Source organism: Trachemys scripta, chromosome 18 (genome assembly GCF_013100865.1).
Source record: "Trachemys scripta elegans isolate TJP31775 chromosome 18, CAS_Tse_1.0, whole genome shotgun sequence".
Classification (NCBI taxonomy): Eukaryota; Metazoa; Chordata; order Testudines; family Emydidae; genus Trachemys; species Trachemys scripta.
This window is the reverse complement of record NC_048315.1, coordinates 7,652,695-7,669,563: the sequence shown is the minus strand read 5'-3', so window position 1 is coordinate 7,669,563 and position 16,869 is coordinate 7,652,695. Positions and strand designations below refer to the sequence as shown.

Below are 16,869 nucleotides of genomic sequence, written 5' to 3'. Positions count from 1 at the left end.
AGAAACTTATTTCTGGGAAACCATCAGGTCATTCATTTTGTTACAGATTTGTAATTTTTCTTAATTGTTTTTGTTTTTAATATAATTAGCACGGGGGAAGAAGCAGAATATTGCTGGAGTGGTGATTAGTGCTGGAGAAGGGGGTTGACAGAAATGAGCTTTGAGGAGAGGGAAGTCAGTTGTTGCATAGGAAGAGAAGAAGCTGTTCTAGCCATAGAGGGCAGTGTGACCAAAGGCACGAGTGGTGCTGCAAGATATGTACAGAGGGTCCCCAGCTGCAAAACGCTTTCCTTCTGATCATTTTCCAGAGCCAAGTTTGCTAATCTTCATTGTGCATTACAAGGTGTTTCATTATGGTCAAACGTTTCTTGTACTCTGGATTGTTGCTGGGGGAGACTTTTGATCCAGAGCTGAGGCTGGGTGTTGGGAGACATTTGTGCTGTATTTTGTTGGCAGTTTAATGCCCTACTTTGCCATGTGCTTGGCTGCCCCAACCAACGTTGCATACGGACAATCAAATGAGTGATTCTGCCTACCTCCTCCTTCCGCTCTCCCATTTCCTCTCCAGCTCATGTACTTTCCTTCGGCAGGTAACATTATGAAAGCACTGGGGAATGTTCAGAGCTTCAACAATGTATCTAAAAACGTTGCTTTATTTCTAAGTTACTTGTGGGAGGTCATCTTCATTTTCAACACTTCCAAGGTCTGTCTTTTTTTTTTTTTAAATAAGGATCAGCTGTGTGGCCGAGACCCCACCTTGACAGATGAATTAATTAATATTCTAACCGAGCTGACCCAGCTCAGCAAGACTACCAATGCAAAAGTGGCCCTGCGAGCACGTCAGGTAAGTGCAGCACCTTCCGCCCTCTGTGCTGATCATTGCTAAAAGGGGACCTTGTCAAGCTTGGCAGGATCAAAATTGGACTTGCTTTGTATTTTAATCGTCTGTTTTGCAAAGTCGAGGAATTTTGATGGGTTAGTGTTGGGTGTTTGTTTTTTGTTTTTAATCCCTAAACAAATAAAAAACCAAAACCCAGTACTCAGGAGCAACCCTACAATAACAAGCCGATGTATAACCGGGGTGTGCAGTCTGGGATTCCTCACTAACCCTACAATAACAAACCAGTGAATATAGCAAGAACAGAGATTGAAATGTGGATAGCTCTTTCCAGTTCCCGAAGGGTTCTTGTAAATCATGATTTAAAATAATGGGGAAAACCTTGATCGTGTCCTTTCCAAGATTCCAGTGTAGATGATCATTTGAATCTCCTGTGTACACCTGGATATTTTGCCGAACTCCTTAGCTAGTGGTTAGCCTGTAGATATTAGGGAGTGGGAGGGTATAATGCTAACCCTGGACGTCTGGTTAGCTTCTCTCACCCTGCAGTCCCCATTTCCATTCTAAAAGTCTTCATTAGGGAAGCTGACAGTTTGGGGATCTCTCCTTTTATTTCAGTGTGTGAGCGTTGAAAATAAATGGGGGTGTTTGAAGCCGTTCAGTGACCTTATGTTTTCTCCTGATTCATATCCCTCTCCTTGAACCATTCAGAGTTTTTGACCCTCTTGGCAGCATGCTGGGGGGATGATGTTGCAGTCCTTGGGTATATCTTTATGCTGCTGTTGTGTTTTGTTTTCCCTTGCGAGCTGCTGCCCCTTCCTATCATCATCTCTGTGTTGGATATTTAGTACTTGGCACAGGTGGCTCGTGCTTGGTTTGCTCTGGAGCTGTGAAAGGCTGGCTCCATTGCAGGCCTCCCCATGGCTGCTACCTGCCAGCTCTGCTTTCCAATTAACAGCCGGTCGGGCAATCCCCAGGACTAGCTGCTTTGCGGTGCTAAATCACATGCACTGATGAAACTTGATTGGAGCTGTTCCCTTTCTCTCTGGGGAGTACCCAGTAATACAATTCACAGAGATACACAAATGAGACTAAATTTTGCAGCATCACTCTTGTGCTACAGAGCCTAGCATTCATACATGTAGCTAACGTTCTCTTCTAGTAGGGAGTATGGTGGCTACTGGTGGGATAGACTTGCAGCTCTTACAGTGCATCCTTCTGATAATGGACCAGCATAACAGTTCTCTCTGGCACTCACCCTTTGCATCCTTCTGTCTTACCAGGTTCTCATTGCTTCCCATTTGCCATCATACGAGCTGCGTCACAACCAGGTGGAGTCCATCTTCCTGTCAGCCATTGACATGTACGGACACCAGTTCTGCATTGAGAACTTACAGGTATCTACAGGATTCTTTTTTCTGGTTCCTCACTTTCCTCTCACTAAGCGCAGTGGTACCAGTTTTGTACAAAATCTTGCCTTACAAAAATGCGTGGCTCAAAGTCTGTATGGAAGATCTCATCCAGAGGAGACCACTGCCAGGGTATGTCAGGTGTAGGCCTTGCACAACTCTAGCAGTGACCCTGTTTAATACTAAGTGCTGGAAAGAATGTGTTTTCCTAGTACTAGCTTGTGCGGATTTCGGGATGCTTGTTAATCTTCTCCGAACAACGTTTTCACTCCTAATGTAATAACTCCTTAAACGATTAATTTCCTGGAAAAATATCACCATGTACTTCTCTGCAGCCCACTGTGAAAGGGAATATATTGAGCTGTAGGCATCAGAGCAGTGCCTTGAATTGCCCTTTCTGCAGGGGCTGGGGGTGAATTATGAAAGCATGTATATGTTTGTAAATCCCCAAACCCATAGACTGAACACGAAAATGTCTCTGCCGATTTTGAAGTCATCCAGAGGCAGGGCTGTCCTCTAGTCGTAGTGCTATTTTAGTTTTGCAGCCAAATACTCATCTGAGGTGTTGGCACAGGCCCCTGTTCTTTTTGCCTTGTAACTGTGAAGGGGTTAATTGCTGTGTGGTGTACAGATTGTGACTCAAGGCAATTAGGGAACTGCAAGGTGGCTTCTCCTGCAGCAGATTGGCTTAGAATTTAGGCTGTAAACTCTTTAAGGCACAGGGATTGATTTTGTTATATGCCTGTAAAGTGCCTAGTACAAAGGGGCCCTGATACCTCATTGAGACCTCTAAATGCTGCCACAATGAAAATAATGAAAGAAAAGCTGTAGAAGGTAGCACTTGTCAGAAAACAGAAAAATATTTGTGCAAAAAAAATTTTCCATCAGAATTTTGTTTCGATGGAAACTTTTGACTCCTCTGTAATAGCAAGACGTTCTCATGTAAAACCCTTCTGTACGTGATCTCTTTCAGAAACTCATTCTGTCCGAAACATCCATCTTTGATGTGCTACCAAATTTTTTCTACCATAGTAACCAGGTGGTGCGAATGGCAGCTCTGGAGGTATGTTTCTGCCCACTTGAAAACAAACTCTCTTTTTCTTCCTTTGTTTTCTCCCAATCTGTCTGTCTGTTGCGATGTTGTCTTGAGGTCCCTCTGTGACTATCTCTAGTATATGGCCAGTTGAGAGTGAAGGATCCCTTTGACACTCTGGAAATAACAGGCAATGTGCTATAACCTTGATGCCCTGGCCATCATTCCCTTGCTCAGCAAAACTAACTGTTAGGTGAGCTTTGAGCTTAGCACTGAGACACAAATATTTCTACATTTTGAGGAAGTTTAGATCCAAACTTGGTATCTGCCATTTAACCTTATAATGGGCTGGACCAAAAATCTCAGATCCAACCTGTCTCCTTTGTTTAAAGACGAATTGCCTCCTTGCAGGGGCAGAGGGTGAAGCTAGTGCCTTATAAAATGGTCTGCACTCTGAGTGATGTATAACTAGCACTCCAGAAAACCCTGTGTGGTGTGTGTATCACAGTGAGTTTTCTGAACTGCTGTCTTTCACTTAACTGTAGCCTCCTCTCCTGCATTTGGGGGAGCTTGCTCTCTCTCATAACATATCGCTTATCTCATTCCTCATGCTTCAGAGCAGAAACTAATCACCAGTTAAGGTCAGGAAGAAATCCCCACCCCCAGAATAATATTTCAAATTTATGTACATTGTTTGTGTTTTGGCCTTCCTCTGAAGGATATAGCATATAGGCCACTGTCTGAGATGGCATTATTTATCTGTTCTAGCAGTTTCCAGGTAATAGTATTTTGATCTCCTGTTTCTTGGGTTTAAAAAAAAAATCCAGAAGCTATTCATTTTGGAGGCATTTGTTTTGTTGTGACTCCTCCATTGTATCACTTCTATCTCCCCAGCCCAGTTGAACTGACCAAGAATTTCTTTTTAACCAGGTGTACGTTCGAAGGGCGTACATCGCCTATGAGTTGAACAGTGTCCAGCATCGCCAGCTGAAGGACAACACTTGTGTTGTGGAATTCCAGTTCATGCTACCCACCTCGCATCCAAACAGGTCAGGCCTGAATTCAGGTACCTTTTGGAGTCATGGGTTTATGAAGGGTTGTGTCACATGTCATCAGGGGAAAACATGGAACAGAATTCAGTGAGCAAGAGTGGAGAGAGATGTATCAGTTAGTCTTAAGAAAGATGAACAAGTTAATCAAGATGAAACTCAGTATTGCCCCATTTTCAAATGCCTCCGTTATCCACCACTCACTCCCGTCATCTAAAACAAGGGTCACAGCTGCCAACATCTACTCATTACATTGAAAAGTACCTCGATTATCTGATCTTCCTCAGCATCCCGCAGGATTCTCAGATTATCAAGGTTGTTCTTTGCTTGCACTAGGGATCCCTAACTAGAGACCTGGGGAGAACATTTTGAAGCCAGTTTACATTGAATTATTTCACCCAAAGAAGTCGAGAGAGCACTAGAGCCAAAGGTTGTGATGTGTCTTTTTGGCCACTAGATGCCACTGTTGATCTGTACTAGGTTGGCAGAACGGGACCAGCCCCCTCAGAAGAGTGCAGTTTTCCTTCTTTGTCTCCAAATGTCTTTTCCCTTATTTTTTTTCTTTTTTCTTTTTGATGGGGTTGGACAGTGGGGACAGTCTCAATTCACTGAGAATCCATCGGTACGTTTTATGAAGTGATTTTCAGAATCTGGTTTGCTCTGAAATGAATGAGTGTCCTCAACAAGCAGCGCAAAGCACTCATGATACAAATGGGCCATGCATTTGGTCTCATCTGTTTCCTTCATCTCTGGAATATTTGTAAATAATTGCATGCTATTTTTGGTGCTGTTTTATAATACTCTGTCCCTCTGTTCTGTCTCCATTTTCTTCCTGCTGTTTGCTAGTGCTCACAGTTACTTCTGTTTGTAGCTTGGGGGTTGTTTGGCCTGTCTGTGCTGACCACTGTCCTAGTACTGTGTGCCAACTCAATTAGACAAGGTCAGCTGGAGAATGAGAACTCTCACCTACCCAAAGGAGAGCTGCTTTGTTCAGAAATTTCTTCTCCCCATCACACTGAGTCTCAGGTAGCAACATCCAGAAGCTTAGTTCTGTTTCCTGTCCTTCAACATCTCCTCACTAGGGACTGAGTCAGAGCACCTTGCCATCCAAGCCCAGTCTACATGCTGATACAGGGGCAAACTGACTGCTGGCATCCGCGGGTGCAATTCTGTTGACTCCAATAGAGTTGCACCTACGTGTGTTAACAATGAATTTGTCCCTCAGTGCTTAATGACACTATTTGCTGTATATAGAGTTGTGCAATCATCAAAAGGCCAGGAGGACAAAGCATACCAGATAACAAGAAATGAAAAGACACTAAATAAGTTGGTTTTAACTAACCGAAGAGGCACCTTTTAAGCGCTTTGAGCATCAGACTAGCAGACCTGGAGAACCCAAGTTCTAAACCTGGCTATGACAATGACTCGCTGAGAGGCTCTTAGGCACGTCATTTATCCACCTCCATGTCCATGTTCCGTATCGGTCATATTTGTTTTTCATTTTGTAAGATGTGCCTATTGCCAATCCAAAGCTTTACACTGGAAAGGATAAAGATGCAATATATTAGCCAATCTGTGTTCTCTTAATCCAACAAAACAATTCTCTTGCCAAACCAAAGGCACTATTCAAAATCATCCCCGGTAATCAGGTATTTGAAGCGTGACTTGAAGCTCTGCAAATTTGGGTTCTGTCAAACCAAGGGGGGAAGCAAATTCCAAAGACAGGGTCCTTCACCAAGAGTTAGACCTGGCTCAGCGCTGCAACAAACTTTCCATGAATGCTTGCTCAAATGTTTACATGAATTGTCTCCAGCCCTGCTTGTGTCCCTTTTGTGTCTGCTTCCTATGAACCTCCAAGGGGTTGTATTTCACTGGGGCAAATATTCATGCAAAGAACATTTCAAAGAATGTTGTGGGGTATTTGTAAAAGGAATTTTAAATTCTCACATAGGAGTATTCACCCCAGTAGTGCTTGTGCCCTCATCCCGTCAGAAAAGAAACTATCCCATGTCACTTCCCCATCTGACTAATCATAGCTAAGTAAGCCAGCTCAGATTTTGTATATTTGCTACGGAATGCTAGCTGTGAACTGCTCACAACCAAGCCTGACAGGTTGTTTTTTTTTTTAAATCTGATCTGCTCATAATTATCTTGTGAGCAAAAGAGAATGCTAGTGATTTGGGAATTATTTGCTTCGATTTCCTGAGGATCCCCTGTACCCTGACATACAGATCTGTCCTCTTTAGAATCCGTGCTGATGTTCATTGCCAGGGTAAAGCACGGAGAAAGAAACTTTTTAATACCCAGACCGTAACGGGCTTTATAGATCAAAGCCAACACCTTCTATGGCACCCAGTGGAAGCCAGACAAGAAGTACAACATAACCAGCCCATTGTATTCTGCACTAAATGACGTTGGTGAATTGTCTCCAAATAGAGTGCATTGCAGTAATCTGACCTGGAAGAGGATATATGGGGATAACTACCTTCCTGAGCGAAGTATTGCAAGCAAATGCTTACAGGCAAAGCTCACTGGGTTTGGATGATCTCCGCTTCTTTGTGCCACCTGGGGGAGAAGGAGCATGGACTTAGGAAAGAAATGAATCCAATTCTTAGATCCTTTCTTTGCCTAGTTTTTATTTAGATCATCCTCCCCTAATAGAAATCTATTGCTCGTTGATGAGGAATATACCTAGGAGTTCAATTTTCTGCATATTGGCAAGTGAGCTGTAAGGCCCTTAGATGTTCTGTTGGAGATGCACAGAACCATCACTTGTGTTTTCAAACCTTAAGTCCCTATAAGAACATAAGAATGGCCATACAAGGTCAGACCAAAGGCCCATTCAGCCCAGCATCCTGTCCTGTGACAGCGGTCAGTGCCAGATGCTCCAGATGGAATGAACAGAAGAGGTAAAATCAAGTGATCCATCCCGTCGCCCATTCCCAGCCTCCAGCAAACAAACGCTAGGGACACCATCCCTGCCCATCTTGGCTAATAACCATTGATAGACCTATCCTCCATGAACTTATCTAGTTCTTTTTTGAATCCTGTTATAGTCTTGGCCTTCACATCATCCTCTGGCAAAGAATTCCACAGGTTGACAGTGCGTTGTCAGTTTCGTTTGTTTTGTTAATTTCATTTGGTGACCCCTAGTTCTTGTGTTATGAGAAGTAAATAACACTTCCTTATTTACTTTCTCCACGCCAGTCGTCATTTTATAGACCTCAATCATATCCCCCGTTAGGCGTCTCTTTTCCAAACTGAAAAGTCCCAGTTTTATTAATATCTCCTCATACGGCAGCCATTCCATACCCCTAATCATTTTTGTTGCTCTTTTCTGAAGCCTGCTTGCTCACTTTTTATTCCCTAAGCTCCTACCTTCCAGACATGATATTGCTGGTAGGTGTTGCAAGACAGAGCTGGCTTCAGTCTCTGTTCAGGTCAGGCCATTAACCTTTTCCTGTCCTGTTCCAGTGTAGGGTTTGTCCACCCCATCACACTCCCTTTTTGTGTGAAACTTGTGGATTAGATGGAGACATTGCTCTTGTTGCAGATGGTCTGCGGTGAGAGAGCTGACTTGGAGGATTCACTTTAATGAGCGAGAGCAATAGACTTGCATTGCCTTTTTAATACAAGGCTCCCTATTTTCCATGCTCCCGCCTGAACGTTTTTGGTATGATATAGACACAATGCCAACAGTTTCCATTTAACTCCTCCACCCTAAGAAAACAAAGAAAAGCAGCTGTATGGACTGACTTCACCTTCATACACACTCAGAGCATAATTGTTCTGGTCACCTGTCCTCCTCAAGTGATCACAGACAGATGCTTCCTTGTGGCAATGTTCTTTGTTCCTCCATATTCCTCTTCAGTGTTGTTCAGATACTGTTCCCATGGATCTCTGCTTTATGCCATCGTCTTCATCCCTCATCCTTGATTAGATGCCCCAAATAGTTTAATTTTCTCCTCTTGATCTTTACCAATAGACATGACAGTTGTTGTTCCAGTTTTGCCATCCTCTCTGATCATGGTAGCTTCAGAATGTGTTGGCACACCATGTTCCAAAAGACTGCCTTATCTTGTTGTCTTAGGGGGTGGGACACAGCTGTACTTGGCAAGAAGCTAGCTTTTGGCACTTTATTCGGGGACCACGTCATTGGCATAGTACAGATGGCGGAATGCTGCCATCAGGAGGAAGGGTGCCTGTCAGGATTTCTGTGTAGATGATGACTTGAACAGCTAGAGTGAAGCCCTGCGACCTTGCCACTCTCCTTTTGTTGACGTCAATCCAGCCTGTTCTGCTTTTTTGTTCCGAATGCTGCTTCCTAGTCAAGTCAGAGTTGGCACAGTAACACGACTAAAAGCTTGTGAAAATGCTTCTGTCAGAGACTCCCAGAATTTCGTAGGGCAAATGCAAGACTTTGTGAATGTGATGAACCCACACACTGTGGTTGTTTTTTTAAAATGCCCATCATCTTTCTTGTCTCTAATGCCTGAACTTGTTTTCCTTCTCATCCTATTTTCAAGTTGCCTTGTGTGTCACCACTTCCGCTTCTGTAGCCCTGATTCCTTTCTGGGATGACCAGCGGCAGCATTAGGTAGCACTTTGCTTGCTTGAGAAATGCGAAGTGAGCGAGTTCTGCAATTCCCACGTGTCTGTAGGCCGTCTTTCTTGCGTAGGACTAGCCATCCTACTACTATTCCCTTTAGCCTCAAGTTATCTAAGGCTGATGGCAGTGGTGGTAGCATCTATCTTTTTTCAGCTGGCCCAGCAGTTCCCCTCCTGGAACTTTTTTCCTCTTGTAACCTTGTTAACTTCATCATTTATCTCAGTTCATAATGGAGTGTTGTTTCTTGCATGAAAATAATTAAAACTTCTATGTTGATGGTAGAATTAATATTTCTAAACATTAGATATAAATAACATTTATATTCCAGCAGCACCCAAAGGCCCCAGTCAGGATTGGTGTCACTTTTTGCTAGATGATGTAGGCATAAATTGAGACAGCGACTGCCCTAAGAAGCTTTACAAGCTACACACACAAGATGCCCAACCTATAACGGACACATGACAAGTAAAATGTCACAGTTGTTAATTTGGGGGAATATAAATGAACTATCTCACCCGCAGCCAATCTGTTCTTCCACTACCGATCCAAACTGCCCTTCACCCAGCAACAACTCCCTTTTCGCTGGAGGATAAGCAGGGAACTGCTGATGTCAGAGGAGGTGGTTCCCAAGATGTTTTCTTCTCCAACATTCTCCCTCACCCTCCCACCCCCGCCCTTCTTCATTACAGCTGCTCTGGCAGTGGCTGAAGGCAATGTCTCACCTCTTTATTTTGGGGTGGAGCAAATCCCAACCTCTCTGTCTGCTATAGCAGCAGGATGAGCAGTTGGGAATGTGTTTCTGGTCTCCCGTGCTGGTGATGGCGGGTTTGATGGACCAAGGGTTAGTGAGGACTCTCCCTCATATGGCTCCCCTAGGTGAGGTTGGGCTTCTTACGCCATGGACCATGTCCCATGGGTGTAGTCATGTGAAGCAAGACACTTGGAGGTTCTGGCCCAGTTCCCAGGAGATGCGGGGGGGCTTTACATATGTAGGTCTAGATCTTTATGGTGCCTACATGATGAGAAATTGTGTTGATAAGCACACTTTATAAAGTGATCCAAGCACACTTTTGCAATCTCACTGGAGGTAAGTTATGGTTGCAGGGGGAATATCCTCACTTTTCTATGTTATGCAGTGAAACCAGTACAAGCCCACCTCCTTATTTGGCAGACTGTAATTTTAAGAGACTGTTCTAACGTATGGCCAGCTGAACAGAGCTCAGCTCTGCATTTATTAATGATGGTCTTTATTAAGCAACCAATTTATCAATCCCTTGAGTCACTCAAGATATTTTTCATCATACGTATGCATGTAAAATCCTCTATCTATATAGCATCTATATCGAAAAGTATAAATACACACACACACCCACCCACCCAGTAAGGACATACTGAGATACGTTGGTTGTATGTACAAATGTAGAGCCCTGCAAATCTGTGGATATCCTCTTTATATCCCCACACCATGTTTGCGGATCGCAGATGGATGCGGATCCAAATTTTATCTCTAGAACCGTGCAAATCTGCTGATAGCCGCTTCTTATCCACAGATGCAGATATCTGCAGACCATGTTTGTGGATCGGATGTGGATACACATTTTGTAATTTGTGTATAATTTAGCCTTAGTCATTAGGCACCTGATATAAATCTCTCATGATCCTGCTTATACCTGTGTTTGTCAAATTTCTCGCTCTCACTTTCTGTGCCTAGAAGAGGCTGAGATTTCTAGCACTGCTAATTTCAAGACTTGGAATGGTGTATCGTTTCTCCTTAGCTCTGCTGTCTTTTGGTGTGTCGCCTGGACATTTTTGCCTGTCTCCTTCTTAGCCATCTAGTGAACTAGAGGTCAAAACTATTGTGAACAGCTGAAGGCCAAAACATGTATTGCTGTGTTCAATAGGTCATTTTGTGGAAGAATCAGAAGCCAATGTCTGTTTTCTTTTAGAGCAGTGGATTGTGCCTCCTGTTTGTTCGCGCAAAAAAACCCAACACCCCCTATTGTTGGTGTTTCATCAATATATGTTCCATTCTATATGCATCCGAAGAAGTGGGCTGTAGTCCACGAAAGCTTATGCTCTAATAAATTTGTTAGTCTCTAAGGTGCCACAAGTACTCCTGTTCTTTTTGCAGATACAGACTAACACGGCTGCTACTCTGAAACCCATCATCTTATGGTGGCCTCTCACAAGATTTGAATGTCTGGCAAAATGGCAGCTTTTCTGCAGGCTTCAGTTGTTGTTGAAACAACCTCTTGCATCAATCACTTGATTCCTGGTATAAAATCAACTGTGTTCTTCTGGAACCTGAGCCGTGTAAGCCTGGAGAGTGGAGTATAGAACTCTTAGTGTATCATTAGGTAGCCTGAGGTCCCCTCCTTGTAGCGGGAGATGAGCTGATACCAGGAGGGAGAAGGGGGAAATGATTCCAGGACACCTGTAAATCCCTGTAGTTTCATGCTGTGGGTTTGATGTTAATTAAACAGCAGGCAGCGGTAATGTGCTTCAGCTCCTTTGGCTTGTCTGTTTCTGAAAGGACAGAATCTTCCAGCAGAGCGAAAAAGGGGCTATTGAAGGGGCAGCAAACTGAATGGAATAATGATAGTTTTATGCAAATTGGGCTTCAGTAACAGATTCAGCATAGCTGATATGCTGGGGGATGGCAGGGGAAAGGGGAAAGAAAGAGGAGGGGAGGAAAAACCCAGTCAAAACAGATGGTTCAGGGCATGTTCTGCAGCCTTCTGTTTGGATCCTTCTGCAGAAAAGAAGGACCGGTAGAGGAAAGCCGCTGGTCACAGCCAGTTGAATTGCTCTTTCGCCTGTGGTACTGCTGTTCGTAACGTCAAGTGGGTTATTCGGCTGACCTCTGCTGATTCTGCTTTGCTGCCTGATTTCGAAAGCGTTGCCCTGCTGGCACTCAGTCACAGCTTGACACAACCGGTGGCTTTTTGCATGCATTACTATCCATTTCAGAGGGGAACTCTTTTGTAAAAAGAGAGAGGGGAGAAAGCAAATTCAAATTCAGCTGGAAGGCCTAGGGAAGGGCTACTAAGGGCCTGTGTGTGCTTGAGGAGCAGCAGCAAGCTAACAGTAAAGCATGCGGTGAACTGCTGCCTGCTTGGGGGTTTGAATTCACACCGAGACAGATACTCTCCCCAGGCTCAGAGAAGAGGGTTTTTTGTTTAAGTACAAGAGGATGGTGCCAGGGTGAAGGAGTTTGGTGGCTCTTTCCTGGAGATATCTGCTATCAACTTAGTTCACGTGCCACAAGCTGCTCCTTTTTTTTTTTTTTTAAACCTCCCAATGTTTTGATACTTTGTTACAAGAGCAAAGCATCAGGGGATTAGTCCTCCGCCTATAGCGCATTGCATTGCAACTGGTGTTTGCAGAGGCTCCAGTTCAACCTACTGCACGATCTAAAAACCCAAGAGCACAGCCCAGTAAGCGGATTACTTACTGCTGATTATTCTGAAAAGGCCGAACTTGACCTCTCGATGTGTGTGAAATAATGCACAATTCAGTTCCCGATATGGAAAAATCCATTATGATATTAAATTATGTATAAACTAAAAGGGGAAAAAAAAATTCACCCCAAAAATCTCAGGACAGCTACAAACAGGATAGTCTAGATTACAATGTATTCAGTTTCACTTGGTTATAACTTCATACTGGGCAGCCACGTCTTGCTCTAACTGTGAATAATGTATAACTTGAGAACCAATCATTCTTTGCTCTAAGGTCTCTTGTTACTGATCTTGTGTCCTTTTCATTGAGATTCTTGCTGTAATCTCCACTTCAGCCGCATACTGGGAGGACTGACAGGGAGCTCCCTATGAGAGACAGAGGGGCACACAATTTGCTGTCATTTCAAACCTAGTTGTTTCTCTGTCTATTTCCTGTAGGTATATGGGGACTTCCAGGGAGCGTTCGGGAACATGTGCACTAGGTGTGGGGACATCCAGTTCCCTTTAGAATTTTTTTCAATTAAACAGACACAGTGTAGCCGACCTAGACAAAATGTATGCTACTCCGTGCCCTGATGCTCCTTTGCCAGTCCTAATGGCTTCTTCTACAGCAAAGCTTTCTTCTACGCTGACTCCTGTAGAGGAAAATGAACAGTGCACCTCTGTGTACCATTAACAGTAGGGCTGGGGTCTGACTTGTGCTGGTCCCCTCCATTGTTCAGACATAAGCCCAGGAAATCCCTATGCCCAAACCTTGGTCAGATAGTGATTTGTAGTCCCATTCAGGGATGATACAATGGCCAAATACCACATAGGGAGTGCACTGCTCCTGTGACCAAACAGATCCATGAGGAGACCCAGATTTAGGGATTGTATCTGGTACTGTGGCCGTAGAAAAATGTACAGGCCCCTAAACATCTCAACATAACGTCCGATGGGGCCTTACTATAGCAAGTAATATTAGGGAACGTTGAGGCTGGGTTTTCTAGAGCTTGAAGAGTCCTGTTACATGGTCCCCTAAACTTTGGTATTAGTCTGTTCTCATTCATTGCTCTGCTATTGTAAGGGAGGGAGATATCCCTTTCTGTGAATGTGCTTTTTAAATTGCATCTTCTCTAGTATTTTGAACGCCAGATCATAGATATGCATGCAACCATATGCTTTCATGCACGCCCCATGCCATTCCATTCACTGCAAGGAAATACGTGTCCCTTATTACTTCTCTGCCCTGCACATCATTGAGCCCTGTTCTGTGTGGAAAACCCCAACAGTCAGTTTGGCATGATAAAATAGGAACCTTCAGGGTTTTTAAAATTCCATTCTTAAGATGTGCTTGTTCATTTCAGTGTCCAGCTTAAAATTAAAAGTTTGCGTGTGTGTGTGTATATATTTCAGTTCCCTTCTCTCCTATGTTCATTTTATTTCTTTTACACTTTTGGGGAGCCAGCTTGTGGGCTATTGGTTAGAAGTAAAGGTTTGGCTATCAGGACTTGGGTTCCTTTTCTGGACTTCCTGTAGACTTGCTGTGTGGCCTGGTCACTTGTTGTCTCTGTGCTTCAGTTTACTCATCTGTCAAATAGGGGTGCTTGCATTGTGGCTTGTGAAGCTTGCTTTATGTTTGCAATGTGCCGTGAGACGATCTGATGAACTGTGCTGTAGAAATGCAAGGTACCTTGCAAATATACTGTGTTTCTCTATGATATGTTGCTATTTGCTTCTTGAAGTGGATACATCCATTCTGGTGCACTCATCCCAACAGCAGCCGCTGCAAGCTTGGTCAAGTAGTGAGTCCCTTCTTTTTGAGACAGAATCCCATTGGCTCTTTCTTGATTGTGCAACGAATTCCAGTTCAGTGAATATAAATGTGTGGTTGCTGGTCTTAGGTACTGGCTCGAATGACAGTTCTTTTATTAGTGCTTTCACTAACCAATCTGTAACTAACTGTGGTTGTTTGATTACAGAGGGAACATCCCCACGTTAAACAGGTATGATACTCGTCCTCTTTTAAGGTTTGAAAAGAAAGGTAGACTAGAAAAGAAGTAGCCTGATATTTAACATTTTAGTATGTTTTGTTTGGAATCCTTTACTTAGGACCCTCTGAACCATAACTGTATTCCCTATCCGTACTCTCCCTTTTTTGTTGTTTTAAACATGTTTTCAGCTTTTTAAAATTTTTTTCAAAGATAGCTTTGCATGTGGCAAGCTAGAAAACTAAATTTGCTAATGGCTCAGCTTACCTGCTGTAACATATAAAACGAGTATCCTAGCAGAAAACTTCCCCTCCAATCTCCTCCTCCTTGGAACGTGGCCACTGACTCTCTGATAGGGTATCACCATGAAATAGACTCCTAATTCTAGGAGAGCCAAGCAAGGCCTGATGTGTAAGATGAAGAGTATTCAGTGCTGCTCTGGTCTCTGGCTTAGAATTTGCTGATGCACTCTAGCACATCCATCACCTCTCACCCAGGCGATGAAAGAACACCTTAATCAGCTGACAGCATGTTTTTGTTTGATTTTTGGATACTTCATTTCCACCCCATTTCTCAATCCAAAAATGTTTGTGGTTTTGAATAATAATCAAAAATATTTATAATACTTTCTCATGTTAGTGGTAAGAAATGTAAATGAAGACAAGTGGTCTGAAAAACTTGACTATTTCAAAGCTCAAATGCCTACAATTTATTACGGCTTACAAACATGTCTAGGAAACAATAGTATACAGGTTTGAAAGCGTTCTGATTCCTGATCTGAGTTTAGTTGCAAAATTTTAGAGTTGTTTCAAAGGTAGAACAAGCTGTTAAGATTTTTGGAACTTTAAACTTTTTATCATTGCACTTTGAACATTTTCTTCCAGGATGTTTTTATTAAATTCTGTGCATTTTTAAAAAAGGAAAACTCCTAAAAATGTGTATTAAGCAGTATTGGGAATCTATCATTTGGTATTTTGATCCTGCTCCTGTGTGGCCAACAGGAGTTCCGCACGTTGCTCTATTGGGACCTTTATTTTTTCCTGATCCAGCAAAGGCCTGATCCAGTAAAGCAATTAAGCATGCACTTGACTTCAGTGGGACTATTCACATGCTTAAAGTAAGCATGTGCTTAAGTGATTTGCTGATTCAGGACCCCTGCTGTGGCACAGGTATAAAAGCAGAGACTTAATTTAGCAAATACCTTCCTGAACATTGGGTGAATGAAAGAGAGCGATATTAAACACTTGCCTTGTCATGGATGTGACCAGTTGATACACAGCAGTAAAGTATCTCTTTAGATCCAATGTACAATCCATACCATATAATGTAGTGGGGCAAAAGACAGAGTGGCTTTGGAAACTTGATCCCTCAGTGAATTCTGATTATTCTGCAGCAGTCCATCCTGAATAAGTGAAAGGTTTGTGTAAAAAGATTGATCAGGAATTCATTACAGAACAGGAAAAACAGATCCCAGTTGATAGTGGGAGGATGCATAGCTAGTTTTCATAGGACTCACTTCATTCATAGCGTGAGTGGCTTCATCTACCAACCCTCGCTTTGAGGTCACAAGTCCTGACAAAAGATTAAATACCTTTTGATAACTATACTTACTACCATGGGGATAGGCTTCTAGGGCCCAATTTGTTCCCATTGAATTCTATGGGAAATGTGACCCTGACTCTGTGGGTTGGTTTACACCAGTGGTGGGCAACCTGTGGCCCATCAGGGTAATCTGATTGCGGGCTGCGAGACATTTTGCTGACATTGACCATCCGCAGGCACAGCTCCCCCGCAGCTCTCAGTGGCCGTGGTTCGCCGTTCCCGGCCTATGGGAGCTGCGGGAAGCGGGAGCTAGCACATCCCTGCAGCCCACTTCCCGCAGGTCCCATTGGTTGGGAATGGAGAACTGCGGCCACTGGGAGCTGCAGGGAGCCGTGCCTGCGGACGGTCAGCGTCAGCAAAATGTCTTGCGGCCTGCAATCCGATTACCCTGATGGGCCGGTAGTTACCCACCACTGGTCTACACAGTGCTTTAGCAGACACCAGTGGACTGTAAATTTTCACATATACTAGCATGTTGCACACTAACTAGCCCACGTAAATCCTCCCGGTACACACTAAAAGCTTTGTAGTACTGTTTAAAACAGGGCTACATTAATGCACACTAGGAAAGTTCTTGTGCATGCCAGCCGGGTCCACGCAGACCAGTTAGTGCATGACATGCTTGTGCAAACTAAAATTTACACCCCTCTAGTTTGGACTAATGCAGCATGTAGACAAGCCATTATATGTACAGGATCAGACCCTTGGCGGATAATAATGTTGATAGTTCAGTTAAGATTAACAGCTCTTTTGCTATATGGAAGTCCATTATGTAGTGTCTTCCTCCTATTTCTTTCAACTCTGTTCTTATTGCCCTTATTAAAATAAGAAATTGGCTCCTCTTTATGAGCAATATCATCACCGGGGTGCATCTCGACCTTTGCGGAGCACACAGCGG

The 16,869-nt window shown here is 43.5% G+C and overlaps 1 protein-coding gene across 6 annotated transcripts in view; it reads left to right on the top strand.

Annotated features, from left to right (window-relative positions):
• Window positions 1–16,869, top strand: part of ACACA (acetyl-CoA carboxylase alpha) — a 213,410-nt gene that overhangs the window by 85,003 nt on the left and 111,538 nt on the right. For 4 of the 6 annotated variants that reach the window (XM_034752336.1, XM_034752342.1, XM_034752338.1 and 1 more), the window contains 5 exons: window positions 731–844; window positions 2,122–2,235; window positions 3,221–3,310; window positions 4,211–4,329; window positions 14,361–14,384. In XM_034752336.1, coding sequence (XP_034608227.1) covers window positions 731–844; window positions 2,122–2,235; window positions 3,221–3,310; window positions 4,211–4,329; window positions 14,361–14,384 — 461 coding nt within the window. The remainder of the gene's footprint in view (window positions 1–730; window positions 845–2,121; window positions 2,236–3,220; window positions 3,311–4,210; window positions 4,330–14,360; window positions 14,385–16,869) is intronic. The other 2 variants (XM_034752337.1, XM_034752340.1) reach the window with 1 other exon arrangement.